The sequence below is a fragment of the Notamacropus eugenii genome, chromosome 3 (assembly GCF_028372415.1).
Source record: "Notamacropus eugenii isolate mMacEug1 chromosome 3, mMacEug1.pri_v2, whole genome shotgun sequence".
Lineage (NCBI taxonomy): Eukaryota > Metazoa > Chordata > Mammalia > Diprotodontia > Macropodidae > Notamacropus > Notamacropus eugenii.
The window spans coordinates 310,488,638-310,504,621 of NC_092874.1; the positions used below are offsets into that span (position 1 = coordinate 310,488,638).

At 47.2% G+C, this 15,984-nt stretch overlaps 1 protein-coding gene and 1 pseudogene across 1 annotated transcript in view; one reads left to right on the forward strand and one right to left on the reverse strand.

Annotated features, from left to right (window-relative positions):
• LOC140532119 (uncharacterized) overlaps positions 1-15,984 on the reverse strand; it is a 76,123-nt gene that overhangs the window by 16,860 nt on the left and 43,279 nt on the right. Inside the window, 4 exon segments of the mRNA XM_072650661.1 lie at positions 4,487-4,597; positions 5,810-5,911; positions 10,839-10,925; positions 12,898-13,029. Of these exon segments, the coding sequence (XP_072506762.1) occupies positions 4,487-4,597; positions 5,810-5,911; positions 10,839-10,925; positions 12,898-13,029 (432 nt within the window).
• Positions 6,432-6,957, forward strand: LOC140496626 (jupiter microtubule associated homolog 2 pseudogene; annotated as a pseudogene).

A 15,984-nucleotide genomic window follows, 5' to 3' on the forward strand; every position in this document is an offset into this window, starting at 1 on the left:
ATGCCCAAAAGTTTGGGGATTGTATGGCTAGCAATAATCCCATAAAATACCCCCCAGAAGCAGCTGCTGCTCCCACTAGTGACCCAGGATGGGATTATCAAAAGAGTGAGGATAGAGGAAAGAGAGACCTTATGCTAATTTGCCTGTTAGAAGGCCTAAAAACTGCATTTCAAAAACAAGTAAATTTTCAAAAAATTTGGGAAATTATTCAGGGACAAGAGGAAAACCCTGCCCTTTTTCAGGACTGGCTAGTAGAAGCTATTAAAAAGCATACAAATGTGGATCCTGACTCCACAGAAGGGGCAGCAATCCTTAGCATGTATTTTATTAATCAGTCTGCCCCCGATATTAGGAGGAAACTGCAGAAATTGGCAATGGGACCCCAAACACCTCAGGCCCAATCACCGGAGACGGCTTTCAGAGTCTTTAACAACAGAGCTCTAGTTGCAGCAGAGGAAAGAGAACGAAGGAGCCAGGGCCAGGGAGCATGCTCAATTCTTGGCTGCCACCTTGGCCAGGAAAAGACCCAGGGAGCACTCCTCCAGGGCGCCCCCTTGGAGGAAGGCTGGCTACTTGGGCAGTGGGGAAACCTGCTTTGGTTGCCACAAGGAGGGCCATTGATCCAAAGAGTGCCCCTCCAGGGTGTCCCCCCAGAGGGAGCCCCAGAAACCAACGCCTGTGGAACCATGCCTATGTGACCAAGAGGGACATTGGAGGAAAGGTTGTCCCTCAGGTTGGAAAAGTGGTGAAGCCGCCCCAGTCTTATCCCTCCCCAAAAGGGAGTCTTCTCCAGTCTTCTCAAGACCTAGAACAACAGGAAAGCCTGGGTGCTGGCAGCGTTCTCACTTTTTCCACCTCTCTCGCCAAGCCCTGGGCAAAAATAAAGAGTGTCAACTTCCAGATGACAACCCAGGCTACATACCAACTTCCAAATGAATCCAAGGTCTCCAGCCCACTGAACCTGGCACCACCCAGGTTCTGAAGTCTGATCCCTTGAATAGGACCCATCAAGTCAGGGACAGCTCTATGCCCCTTGCCAGCAGGAAGAAGTTTCAAAAGCTGAGACCTTCGCCCTTGACCCCAAAAGAATTTGGGTACAATCTGTTTGAGGGGGGAATGATGGGGTTCAGACTCTGGGAACTTCCTTGAGCTCCCCTGGAATCTCCTCACTTAACCTGGCTTTTCATACTCAAATTGAGCTCTCCTTGTATCTCCCCACAGAACCTGGCTTTTTGTACTCAAATCTTGGCCATTGTCTGTTACCTCTTGATTGCCCCACCTGCTTCCCACCTAGGCACCCCCTCGTCTGATGTCTCTTGATTGCCTCCAGTTGCTTCCAGCCTTTGATTCTCCTGGGATTCCCTTTTAGAACTTTTTCTCAGGACCCTCCCTACACCCCTTCTCCCATCACTCTATACTACCAGAGCCCCCCGCCCCCATCCCTCCTATAGTCTTTTCTGTATTTAAGTTCCATCTTGCCTCTATGAAGGCGCTCAGATGCAATCCAGCTCAGACTCTGTCTAGCTGAGATTCTATCTGGCCTGCTTGTGAATACAAGCATTACAAATGCTTAGGCTCCTTAAGAGCCAACCCAATTTGGCGAATCTTTAATAAACTTTGTTTTCTTTGGCTTTAAAAAAAAGAAAGAGAAAAATCTATCTTACACTACAGGAAAGTAGGGAAGAAGAGGATAAGTGGGGTGGGGGGATGATAGAAGGGATGGCAAATGAGAGGAGGGGGGTAATTAGAAGTAAACACTTTTTGGAAGGGATAAGTTCAAAAGAGAGAATAGAATAAATTGGGGGGGGCAGGATAGGATGGAGGGAAATATAGTTAGTCTTTCACAACATGACTATTATGGAAGTCTTTAGCAAAACTACACATATATAGCCTATATTGGAAGGGAGGAAGGGAGAGAAGTTAGAACTCAAAGTTTTAGGAACAAATGTTGAGAATTGTTTTTGCATGTAACTGGGAAATAAGAAATACAGGTAATGCAGTATAGAAATCTATCTTGCCCTAAAAGAAAAGAGAGAAGATGGGGATAAGGGAAAGGAGGGGGTGTGATAGAAGGGAGGGTAGATTGGTGGAAGCAGTAATCAGAATGCACAGTGTTTTGGGGTGGGGGGAGGGGAGAGATGGGGAGAAAATTTGAAACTCAAAATCTTGTGGAAATAAATGTTGAAAACTAAAAATAAATGAATAAATTGAAAAAAAATAAAATAATGGAAGAGACTACACGAAGACCAGGTTGGAATTTATACCAGGAATGCAGGCCTGCTTCAATATTAGGAAAGCTATTAACATAATTTATCATGTTAATAATAAAAACACCAAAATCATTATATCAATAGTTACAGGAAAAGCTTTCTTCACAAACTTTAACCTCCATTCCTATTTTTAAAAAAACCCAAAACAAAACACTACAAAGCATAGGAATAAATGAAGCTTTTCTTTAAGATAATAAGTAGCATCTATCTAAAATTAAGAATCAGTATTATCTATAATGTCGATGAACTAGAGATCTTTCTAATAAGATCAGGAATAAAATAAGGGTGTCAATTGTCACCATTACCATTCAATATGGTGCTAGAAATGCCACCTACAACAAAAAGACAAGAAAAAATTGCAGGAATAAGCATAGGACATAAGGAAACAACCTTATCACTTTTTGCAGATGATATAGTGGTTTAGAGAATCTTAGAGAGTTAACTGAAAAACTAATTGGTACAATAAATAACTTCAGCAAAATTACAGGATAAAAACCAAACCCACACAAATCAAATACAAAACCCAGTTTGGCCTTCATATCCCTTTATAAACTGCCTCCTTGCCATCCTCCCAGTCTTTTCACACCTGCCTCCCCATTATATGCCTCCCATCCAATGACCTGGCCTCCTGGCTGTCCCATGACCAAGACCCTCCAACTGTGGGCATTTTCTCTGACCACCTCCCATTCCTGGAATGCTCTCCCTCCTCATTTGACTTCTGGGTTCCCTGATTTCCTTTAAATTCCAACTAAAATCTCATTCTCTACAAGAAGCATTTTCCAACCCTCTTAATTCTAATACCTTCAATCTGTCTGTTTCTGGTTTATCTTCTATATAAAGTATTTATTAGACTCCACTCACCCATCAGTAAACATTTAAGTACTTTCTATGTGCCATGAATCCTTTTAAGGGCTGAGGATTCAAAGAAAGGCAAAAGACAGTGATTGCTCTGAAGGAGCTCACAGTCTAACAGAGGAGAGTTGGTGCCTAGAAGGTGCTTAACAAATGGTTGCTGGCCAGTGTGGGGTGGAGGGCCTCAGAGACCAGGCAGTGGGAGATCACTTGGCAGGCAGGAGGGAACTACTGAAGATATCTGAGTGGAGGAGTGAATGGCCAGAGCTCTGCCTAATAAAGTTGACTCTCCATGAACTGTTGGAGAATAAAGGACATAGACTCAAAATCTGATCCATACTCTGACTAGGATGATGTGGACGTTGGTAGGGGATGATGCCCACAAGACAATGGAAATGCATGCTGGCAGAGCCAGAGAGAAGGCCCCCAATCCTTTCAGCCACATTGGATGTGGACCATAACTCTCCCATTTCTTTTTTGTTAGGAGAGGGAGAAGAGGAGAGGGAGACATAGTGAGAAAGGCATCAAGGTAAAAACAAGGGCTGTGGACCCAAGGTACGGCTGACCAGGGACTGGTCAGCTTCTCATGAGGGAGCTCCAGGGATGGGGAACCACCAATCTCCCCGGGCAGCCTGGGCCATGCTGGGACAGCTCCCTATCAGGAAGGCATTCTTGGCATGTAACCTAACCTGTTCTTTTGCCTGCCTTTCAGTCCTGTGCTCTTTCCAATGTGCCATTCACATGTATATAAGCATGGGTACATGCATGCATATACAGTCCATACAGTACCACCTACTTTAATTATCCAACCAAATACCAAGCATTTATTAAGCTTCTACCACATGACAAGCCAAGTACTAGTAATTCTTCAAACATTTATTAAGCCCCTACTATGAGCAGAGCCCCATGCTGAGAGGTCTAAGGTCTGTTTCTGCCAAGTCACTCCTCAGGTGGGGAGTGGGATTATCAACAGACCCATTTTAGAAATAAGGAGACTGAAACCCACTGAGGCAATGGGACTGGTGAAAGTTACTCACAAGACCTTCATATGGGCCATATGGGACAGTCTCACTCACAGAATGGAAGTTCCTTGCTCAAAACTTTAGCTTACAGCAGGTGTCAGAACCCTGTCTTCAGGGAGCTTTTAGTCAAGTAAAGGAAGAAAGTACCAGCCCAGACAGCTTGCATCCAGGAAGGATGTCACATGACTCATGCAGCAGGGGGGTGGGGGGAGTGGTGGTAATCAGGGAAGACAAATTCCTGGAAATGGTGAAGTCCAAAAGCCCACCTCCGATTTGTCCTCGGATTCACAAACATTCAGAAATATGTGAGAAATAAGAGAAATGAACAACCCTTTTGCTTACTATTTCAGGCTAACACCAAACTGCTGGGTGGGCAGTAGAGGGCATGGTGGCAGCATCTTCAGCAAGGGCGGTGGGCAGCCCAGCCTTATACTCTGCAGCTTTTCATCATGTCTGTGGACACAACAAATACATGTCACTGACAGTGCCACTGACAGCCACAAGGCCCCTCCCTTGAGAAGCAGTGAAGTGTTCCCAAGGTTCCCAGGAGCTCTAATGTCTTAGACTCACAGAATATGAGAGCTAGGCAGGCACTTGGAGTTCACCATCTCCAGTCTCCATGCTTTTGCTCAGGCTGGTCCCCATGCCTGGAATGCCCTCCCAGGAATGGCCTCCCAGAGTCCTCAGCTTCCTTCAAGGCAAAGTTCCAAGGCCACATCCCACAAGGGCTTTTCCTGATTCCCTGAGTTGTAAAGGTCCCCCAAAGGTCTTCAAATTTATTCTATCTCTTCATGGAGGCAATGTGAAGTACTGGAAAAAAAACACTAACTCTGAAATTAAGGGACCTGGGTTCAAATTGTGCCTCAGATACTTTGTAGTCATGCTCTCAACTCTAGGTCTCAGTTTATCCATAAAAGGAGGGAGTTGGATGTGATGATCTCTGATGTCCCTTCCACCTGGGTTCCTAATATGTCTACTTAATCTGTATTCAGGTTCTCACCCACAAAGCCCCACAGGATTAAATTCCTCAAAAGCAGGTACTCCCTCCCCCTACCTTTGTTTTCTCTCCCCAGGACCTAGCATGGACCATGTACACAGTAGGTGCTTAATAAATGCTTGTTGATTTGAAATGGAAATCCTTGAGATCAAGGCTCCCATTTAGAAGCTGAGGAAAATGAGGCTGAGAGAGAGGCAGGGACTGGCCCAAGGCCACATAGAAAGGTCCTCTGGGGGCTGGAATGACAAGCCTCCATCTCTAGAGTGAGGCCAGTGCTCCTTCTGTGTACCTTGGACAGGCTCTGAAAAGTGTGTTCTCCAAGCCAAGAGTTACTTTGAGTAGTGTGCCCCTGACCCCCAGACACACACCTCCATGACTGACCTGGTGAGTGGAGCTTCCTGCCACTGGTGAATGAGGAGCTCCCCCCAACATATACTATGCCCTTGGCTGATGACAGTCTTGTACACTCTTAGCTCTGGCTCTGACTCTAACTGAACTCGCATGTGCTTCCCCCAGTACCATCATCATCATCATGATTACCATGCCCACCATCATCACCACATCGTCACCTTCATCACCATCATCACCATCATCATCACATCCCTGTCATCATTACCACATCATAGCCATCATCATCCATGTTTCCCCCTGTCATTTCTCCAACTCACCGAATGACCTCTGGAGGGATCATCAGCTGGTCACACTTGAGATGCTCCCTCAACTCACTTTCAACTTAGTTGAAATATGTAACCTTTTCCCCAAACTTGTGGCTAAAGAAGAAAAGGTTCAGTTAAGAAGTGGCCCTATTGGGGAACTGGGGAGAGGATGGCTGAGGGAGGACAGGTCAGCTCAAGCTTTTGTATCTTGTCCAACCCAAATCCCGACAAGACCAGGAGCTTCTTGTCCTCTCAATGGCCTAAATGAAAAGCCACTACCACTACTGATCCCATTTTACAGAGGAAGAAACTGAGACTTGAAGAGGGGAAGAGACTTGTCTAAATTCATACTGCCAGAAATGGCCACAGCTGGGGTTTCTGGACCTCCAGTGTTAGCCACAGGAAGGGCACCAACATGGTCAGAGGCAGAAGGGCTGCCTTCTCACAGCCAAACTCCCTGATGTTCTCATTTCAGCAAAACCAAACCAAAAACTCTCTTTGAAAATCTCTGGGCGCTGCTGCCTCTGCTGCTGATGCTCCCGCTCCAGCTGCCACAACCACCACCGCTGCCTCAGTCACTGCCAACACGTTCCAGGGATGGGAGAACAAAGGCAGCAAGCCAAGCTCCAGTGTAATGAAACCTCTGGAGGAGACTCAAGCAATCTCTTTGGAACTCCAGAAGAAGGTATTCCTTCACGTAGACCAAATAGAATGACATCTAACATCTTTGGAGCCTCTGAAGAACCTCAGAATACACCCAGAAGGTCAAATCCTCCAGGAGGCAAAGGAAGTGGTATCTTTGAAGAGCTCACTCCTATGCAGGCTTTATATCATTTGAATCCCCCTGATGAGAAGACCAGTGACATCTTTGGGTCTCCAGTCACCATTACTGCACCCTTAGCACACTCAAACAACCCCAAAGATCATATTGTCTTATGTGAAGGTGAGGACACAAAATTGCAACTCAAAGGTACAGAGAATAGACAATCTTCAAGAGAAGGACATGATGAGAAATGTGACAAAGGAAAGTAGGAACAAGACAAGGAAACTGAGTCTAAACTCAAGACTGATAACCATGAGCCCAGGTTGGGCCCCAGCCTTGCTCCCACAACAAAGTCCTCAATCCACCAGGTGGCAAATCCAGCATCTCTTTCTACTAAAGCAAACTAATACCAGTATCTTCGGACTAGAATCTCTTATGTTAAGGTGTCAAGGTTTATAGTTTCTAATTAGTACAAGTTGAGATGTGGCAAGGAAGGGAGGGATTGATGATTTATGTGAAGATTTTCATGTAGCTTGCTGCTCAAACTTGACTTCTAGAAACAACTAGGACTACACAAGACCAGGGGATGCAGAGCCTCTCAGAGAATAGAGAAAACAAATCTCATGGGAGCAATAAGGAATTCCCCAGGTTTGCATCCAAGGTTTAGTTCCAAATATGAGAGTCTTTGATGGAGTGAAAGAAAATGGGGAAAAGAGTAGGATCTTAATGGGTACCAAAACATTTGTGTTTTGGTGAGCAAATGTACATCTAGGGATGGTCCTGTGGCAGTAGCCATTGATGGGATCACTAAGGGACTAAAAACCCATGTGAATATTGTTGGACAACTGCCCAAGGAATGCTCCCCCTCCCTTATCTGGTAAAGGGACACAATTTGTGTTTTAGAAGGGTAATAGATCATTTTGCTCACAGAGCCCTTAAATTATAGAGTGATGATACAAGACTTTTACCTTTTCTGGGGGCACTACTAACATTTAAGAAAACAGGTGTTAAATCTGTTTGTGTCCTTTGAGTTTGCCTTCATGATGCACTGTTCTGCAGACATCCTATGAGGCTTTTTGATCTCTTTCCCACAAAAGCCAGGTAAAGACTCACTAAGCTGCACCTTGAAAGGGGGTATTGTACTTGATTTGACCTCCTGCCAGTGTTAGCCAATTTTCCTTTTTCCTTGTTTGTGGACCTGTTCTTAATGGCAGAATTTTGCACCCAGATCTTCCAGGAGCATCTGTACTTTCTGTCATCTAGAAGCCCTTGGCCTGATCTTAGATCAAAAGGACTGCCTTACATAAGACAGTGAGTTAGTTCTCTTATCAACCGAGTTTTAAAATGAATAATTTCTCCCTGCCACTCATATAAACCTTAAATGCCTTTGACTGCTTCTGCAGTTCACCAGTGGTGTGGACATACTACTTTCACAAACCACACTTCTTTTCTAAAAAGGGGAGTGGGGTCTTCCAGTCTTTTGTAAAGGCCTTATTAACCTATTTTATTTCTTTCTGATATTTTGGTTATTCATATTTTTCTAAGACTTTTTTATTGTAATCAATTGATGGGGGAAGAGAGCAAATCTTTAGTTCTTTAAACATTTTGGACAATAAAAAAAGAAAGAAAATCTCTGGAAATCTACACTCCCTGGGAATAGGTCACTGGGGAGCCAGGGGCATGAGGACCTGGGAAACCAAGGTCTGATGCTTGGAACCCTCAGAGCAGACAGGCCTATTCAGACTGGCTGGGCTCCACAGGGGCATGTTAGGGGTCAGGTAGTCAACTAGCATTTATATTAAGCACTGACTGTGTGCCGGTCCTGGGGATGCAAAGAAAGGCACAATTACCCTCTAAGAACATACAGTCTAGGGGGGCAGGCAATATGGAAACAGCTACAAGTTGCATAGGTACGTGGATGGGATGTGACATGAAAAAGGAAGGTACCAGCAGTTGGGGGAGGAAGGAGGGGAGCCCAGTCCTTCCCTCAAGGGACCCACGTGCTCATGGCCAGTGAGGCCCAGCAGGGACAAGACAGAGCCTGAGTCCATGACTGCTTCAACAAGGCACCTCCCTCTGGAGCCTCAGTTTCTTCCTTTGGAACATGGGGATAAAATCCCAGAGCAGGATGGCACCTGCCTGGCCCAGCCTGTCCTGGAGTCGAGAATCCTTTTTCAGCCTCTCTGATGAGGGGTAAGAGGTCTTCCTTGGGATACCTGGAGGCCCCATGGGGAGGTGGAATTGGCAGCAACAGAGGGTGGTTGGGAGGGGGAGAGGACAGGAGGACCTAGAGGCTTCAGACCTGGGAGGTCAAATGAAGGATGCTGGGTTAGGTCAGGTGATGGAGCACACAACAGGGAGGAGATGGGGGGGATGAACCTGAGAGGCTCATGCCTGAGCAGGAGGCTGGCAATCAAGGCCTCCCCACTGCCTCTATCCTACAGAAAACCAAAAATACCCTGCTGCCCCCACAGGAAACATTTGTCACTGTAACTTCCCAGCTGTCAAGGATTACAGGGACTGGGGTTGGCTCTGCCAACTGACTACCTAGATGACTTGGATCAAGACAAGCCTCAGTTTCCCCTTCTGTAAAATGAAGGGGATGACTGGGGTAGCTGGTCTCTGAGGTCCCCTCCCAGGCCTGGTTCTGTAACTATCCCTAGGTCTCAGTTTCCCCCTCTAGCTGGTCCCTGAGGGTCTTTACAGCTCTATGTCTATGATCCTCCAACCCCAGACACGAACCACAAGATAAAACCAATGGCATACAAACTCCCGAAGGGAGACTGTTTTCTCCTTGTACGCAGCAAGAGCTTACTAAATGATCAGTGAAGAACATGAAATCCTCAAACCTCCTGCTCCTATACACATACATTAACTAGCTTACTGCAGGAGCTGCCAACTTGTGGGCACGGGCTCCCTCTAGTGGAAGAAATGGAACCCAGCAAGTCTGGGTAGGGCACCAGAGGCCTTTTTAGGGAGCACCAGAGAGAGGTTGTTTGCAGACCTTTCCAAGTCCAGCCCCCTCAAACAGCCCCGGGGGAGGGAAACCTGGGACCAGAACTGGGAGAGACCTCAGAGGCCAGCTCGAAGGGGAAACTGAGACCCAGGGAGGGTCATTACCTGCCTAAGGTCCCACAGGGAGTAAGGGTTTGGACCCAGGCCCTCTGACTCCAAATATTCTTTCTGCATCACAGACTCTGAGAACAAGCCCTCAGAGGCCCCTTGGCCATCCCAAACCTGACCAAAAATTTCCTCTCTGGCTTCCAGCCAAGATGGGAACATTTGCCCATCCAGCATCTAACTAGGCCTCACTGCCCGCACCAGCATTCCTCCTGGAGAAAAAGACCAGTCCACTTCTGAAAGGAGCAACTTCTTCAGCTTGCTTTTGTCTTAACTTTTAAGTTTTCAAGTCACTCTCTGTGTAGGAATCAGAAAAATCAGGACCTCTGGGTTCCAGGCCTGGCCATGCCTCTTTCTAGCAGAGTGTCTGTGTGTGTGTGCACACGTGTATGCACATGAGTGTATGTATATGACTGTACGCATGTGTGTGAATGTGTATGTGAATGTGTGTATATTTTGAGTGTATGTGTATGAGTTGTGTGAATGTGTGTGTGAGTATATGGGGGAGTGTGTGGGAGTGTGTGTGTGTGTGTGTGTGTGTGTGAATCTCCCTGATGTAAGGCCCCTGAGGGTAGGCAATATTTCCATTTTTCCCATCATTTTATCCTTGGTGTGTAGCACACATCTGCCATACAAAAAGTGATTAATAAGTGCTTGTTGGTGAATGAATGGACTGATTAAAGGGATAGCAGAGAAGCAGGACATATTAAGAAGCTAGATTCACATAAGGAAGACCAGGGGAAAGACCGTGGGAACTCAGGAAGGGGAAGGGACTTGCCCAAAGTCATAAAGCAAGGAATTGGAAGTCAGGACTTGAACCCAGGTCTCCTGGATTTTAATTCAAGGCTGTTTTCTCTAGGTGGTAGCTGTCCCAGCTAAGGAGTCCAAAAATCAGAATAAAGCTCTCTCTTGTGATTCATACAGAGCCATTTTCAGCTGTGGTCACCAGGGAGCCATGCGGGACTCCTCTGGCCATGTCTGACGCTAAAATCATTCTGCTGCCAACCTGTGGCACCATTAACTTCTGCTGGGGCCCGTCACACACAGCATAAACATGAGGACATGACGGCCTTTGGGAAAACCCTCTCTTGGGGACTGTCATTACCCAACATCCCAACACAAACAGCCCAACTCGAAGCCTCAGGGATGGAGACACACCTAATGAAAGGTCTGAAAATGGTCCACAGGATCTTGATGAAGTTGGTAGGATGCACAACATAAAGGGCTTTCAAGTTCTTCTTATACCTGTTGGAAGCACATGGAGCATGTGAGTCCTCCAATGGGGGCTCTTCTATGAAAACATCGACAGAGAAGGGAAAAGCCTGACTCAGATCCCCAGCACCAGGCCCCAAGAGAGGCTCCAGACTCCATTTGGGACCCAACAAGGCCACAGCAAATGGAAATCTGAATGACTCACCAACCTGCCCGCCCAGACAGCGGGGCAGTGGGGTAGTGTGATAGAAAGAGCTCGGATTCCTGACTGTCACTAATTCATCCTCTCTAGGCCTCAGTTTCCTTCCCTCTAAAATGCTAAGTTCTCTTAAGAACCCTCCAGCCCTGACATCCCCTGTTCTCAGCCCCCTCCTAGCTGTGACAATCTCTGTTCTAGGTTCCCTCCCAGCTCTGACAGTCTATGATGCCAAGAGAGGATTCAGGCAGGAGGAGGCCAGCAGCTTTGACCACTACCACCAGCCCTCCCCCCTCCAATTAAGAACACTGTCACCTCTAGTCTCTCAGCAGACTTTCAAGCAGCTCTGAAGAGAGGGAGTTTAAGACCATTTCACAGATGAGGGGCCTAAGGCCCAGAGAGATGCTCCAAGTCACAGAGCTGTCAAGAGCACTGCTATTGGAATCTGTGTCCTCTCTTCACTGTTTTAAGCTGCCTCCCAGTGTCTAGACAGTTGGTTCCTTAAGAATGGTCTGTCTCTGATAGACTTGGCTTTTCTCTGCACTGACAGGATCTAAGACACATCAGAAGGACTCATGACGGACAATGCTGCCCACATACACAGAAAGAACTCTGGAGTCTGAACTCAGAGTGAAGCAGATTGTCTGCTCTCCTTTTCTTTTGTTGTTTTGTATTTTCTGCCTGACAGTTTCTCTCAGTTCTAATTCTTCTTTACAACATGACTAGCGTGAAAATGTTGAATATGAGTGTCTAAGTAGAGCATGTATCAGATTGCACACCAGCATGGGAAGGGGAGGAAATTTAGAACTCAAAATCTAACGGAAGTGAATGTTGAAAACTCAAAATAAATAAATTAATTATTAAAAAAAAAAAAAGATAAAGAGGGTTTCAAGTACTTCCTGGGTGTTTTCAAATTAAGACCCGAGATGGATATAATGAACAGGCAAAGTCACGCTCTAGATGGGACTATAGAAATGATTTGTACAAGGAAGAATGAATTGGGCATGGAGAACCTCCTAGAAAAATGACAGAATGGAATGTAACTCTTGTGGTGAAAAAATAAAACAAAATATAAAACCAACAGTCTGTCTCTCTCCTCCTGGGCCAATAACTCTGGGAGCACCTAGGATGGAGCCCGGTTGACAAGTAACTGACAACAAGTCTGCCTACAGTCTTAGAAAGAGCATTGCTGTTGGTGTCTGAGGACCTGAGTTCAAATCCTGTCTCTTTACTTTATGACCTCAGCTCAGTCATTTACCCTTCTATGAGCCTCAGTTTCCTCTTCTGTAAGATGAGGGGCTTGGGCTAGGAGGCCTCTGAGATGCCTCCTAGCTATAAATCCATTATCCCATGTTGTTCCTGGCATCTGAGGACCACTTCGCCTAAGTGCAAAGAGCCCTACTGCCAGAGCATGAGGATGGACACTTTGGGCCACAGTGGTTCACTAAGACTTTGGGGTAAGGTGTGGCCTCATCGAGAGGGGCCCACACTGCCTGTCTTGGATCTTTGACATATTCACATTTGTCTGTCCATTAGCTGTGCCTCCATTAGCTTTCAGAATGACTCAAAACTGACCCCTAGGCGTGGTCCCAGGAGGAACTGGGCTCATTCCATTGGGCTCAATCTCTGCTTCCCACATCACCTGGTTTCCCCTCCCCCTACTCGGAGTTTTTTTCTTTCCTCTTCATCTAAGAAGGGCCCTTCCACCCAACCAGGGACTGCAGCAGCAAGGTAGACACTCCCTGGGTGCAGGGCCCTCCATGCCCCTCCCCCTGCACCTCGCCCTCCAAGGCCGGCCCCCAGGCATACTTCTGGCCAAATTCTTTGTAGGCGTGTTGAAGCCAACTCAAAGATGGCTTGTTACAGCTTGTCAGCCCATAGTGGAAGTAGATGATGGTGTAGTCATTCTCCACATACTGGTAAAGGGTGTACTTCAGATACCTGGCCAGGGAACGAGGAGAGATGTTATTACTCAAATCAGCTTCTGCTAACTAACCCTCACCATGTTCCCTCCCCTCCCTGCCACGTGCATTGGGCTCCCTCTCATCAGGCATCAAGAACCTATTAGAAAACTCAAGTAGAGCAGTCCTTTCTAGGACAACTTAATTCCACACATATTTATTGAGCACCTACTGTGTGCAGACCCCAGTACTGAGGCTAGAGGCCTCTACGATGTAGAGAAAACTTCCATGAGGCTTCTGAGCATCTAGAACCCAAGATATCAGTATGGGCAGAGTCCTTACAAATTACCCTGCCTGAGCCCTTGTTAAAAAAACATGTCCTGAAGCGGTTCAATGACAAGGTCACACAGATGGTCAGTGGTGGTCAGGACTTAAACCCAGGATCTCTGCCCATGAGGAATTCAGAGTTGGAGCTGGACGATGTGTCAGAGGCATCTATTCCAATTCCCTAATTCTGCAGATGAAGAAACTGAGGCCCAGAGTGGGGCCAGGTCCCTCTAGACAACTCTAACAGTTAGGAAATCTTTCGTAATGGTTGGACCAAACTCTCCCTCTCTCCCATTCCTCTGATCAAAGAAGAACAAAGCCTTGCCTCTCCCCCACCCCCAGAGAAAATGTTATTTCTTGAAGCACAGACTCAGTAATCCTAGAAAAGGATTACCCCACCTCCACCCCTAAACAAAACCTGGAGTAGTCCATGTTGGAGGGTTTATAGGAAGATAGGCATACTCATGCATTGTTGGGAGAGTTGTGAATTAGTCAACCTCGGTCAACAATCCATTAAAGTCTCCCACATGGTACAAGTCAGGGGAAAATTAGACTAGGGAAATTAGGCTAGGAAGGCTCATGGACTTTCTGATCTGGAAAGGACCTTCTGAACAGGAATCCCTTCTGGAATATTCCCAGTACCCAGTGAACACTCAGCCTCCAGTCCTTCTTAGTAACTGTGGTACAAAATCTTTCATGATAACGTCATTATCAAGGGCAATCTCAGTGTTCTGGAGTCTGAGGGATAAGGTCATTGCCAACAGGAAAGATTTGAGAAGGCTTCCTGGACTGAGGGGCTGTGGTGGTGACACACCTGCCCAATTGGAGCCTGGCAGCAGGGGGACATTCAGGACACAAGAGAGAAGGCTGAGCAGAACCCAGTCAGTCAGGAGGACCCAGGCAAGGTCTGTGGGACCAAGCAGAGGCTGGTATGCACACTGACGAGTTCTGGGTGCTAGGTCTCCCTGCACTGTAAGGCCCATGAGGGCAAGGATAAGGTCTTGTTGGGGACTTATTTCTACCAGGTCCCAGACAGGCCTTGGTATACACAGCAGGTACTTCATAAATGCTCACTAAACCCTGTGTTACACAGAAATGGCAGGGTAAGGTCAGGGACAGTGACCTCTCAAGGAAGAGATAGGAAAGGCAGAGGCAGCAGGTTTACCCTAGGAGGCGGCTGTGGTTGAGCTCGTGAGAGGGGGGCAATCAGCAGTTGTCATCCCCTGCAGAGCCAAAGGAAGATCTGTGGGTCAGGGCAGAGCAGCGAAGTGCCTGAGGGGAGCTAAGCACACCTCAGACCTGGGCAGTGGATCTGGGTTGGAACCCTGCCTGACCTTGGCAAAGTTAGCCCCTCTCTGGGGCCAAACTGGGACCAGCCCCAATTCCTGACATCCCAGAACTGGAGGACTTTCCTTTCCTTTCAGCCCCTGAGGGGAGGAAAGAGTCTCTCAAAGAGAATAAGGAGGAAGAGGTCAGTGGGCTGGTAAGAGCATACCATACCCCCATACCTTCCCCTCACTGAGCCTCAGTTTCTTTATCTAGAAAAGGGAGATAATGAGCCATGCCCTCATGCTCCCACGGGGTGGGTGTGAAGAGAAATGACACCAGATCGTAAGCTCTCTGCCAATGGAACCAACTGACCTTGGGGTGAGGGCTTTGAAAGCCAGCACCAAAATGCAAAGGTCAAGAATTTAATCAGCACCTGTTGAGTGCCAAAGACCATCCTAGGCTCTGGGATCCAAGGATGAAGGCTGAAGCTCCCTATTCTCAGTAAGTGGCTAATAGACTGGGAATCCAGCAAGGACTAGAGATATGAATGTATATGGGGAGGAGGCTGGCTGGATTGGTCCTCTTTTTTCATTTTTTCAAGGGCCACATTTGGGCCCTTGGTCCCTATGGAAGTCAGGGGACCCTCAATCCCCCTGAAGCATCTATGATTGTGACTCTGTCAGGGTGGTGCCTCCCTTTTTCCAGAGCACAGACGGTGAACCATCCTCACTTCCAAAGGTACACAGTGATTTACTGGGGCCCCAACCCAATTCATTCTCCAGTGAGAGGTGGGGGGGGGGAGGGATGCTCTTCATGTTTCTCAAGGCCAGACCTTGGGCCCTATGAGGTCAACCCTCAGAAACCTCCCAGCATGGCAGAGCCAGCCAGGATCCACCAGCACCCCTGGGGGCAAGTGCGAGGGAGACATTCTGGGAAGGGAATCTGTAGTGGGGAGGGTGAGGGAGCTGCTTCTGGCACATACTCTTCCCAGGTACAGGTCAGCTGGAAGCTGCCCAGGGTACTAAGACCTCACATAGCCAGGATGGGACCAGGCTGGATCAGACACAGTCTACTAAGGCCAGCCTCTGAACACTGCTACATTGCCTTTCTATTAACTTAATTTTTTACTCACAGATTTGTTAACTTTGTACCTCTTCATTCCAAGACTACCCACAAACAGAACTGGACCCTCCTGGGAGACAGGGGTACCGGACCCTCCTGGGAGACAGGGGTACTGGACCCTCCAGCCTCTCTACAGTCTCGTATACCTGCTAACTGGAGGATTCCATGCCTGGTCACATCATAGTATGGATGGTCCATTCCAAGGGCTGAGTCTTCACAGGCTGTGGCAGGCCCAAGCAACATTGTTGGCACTCCTAATGTAGTGGCTTCTTTCTCT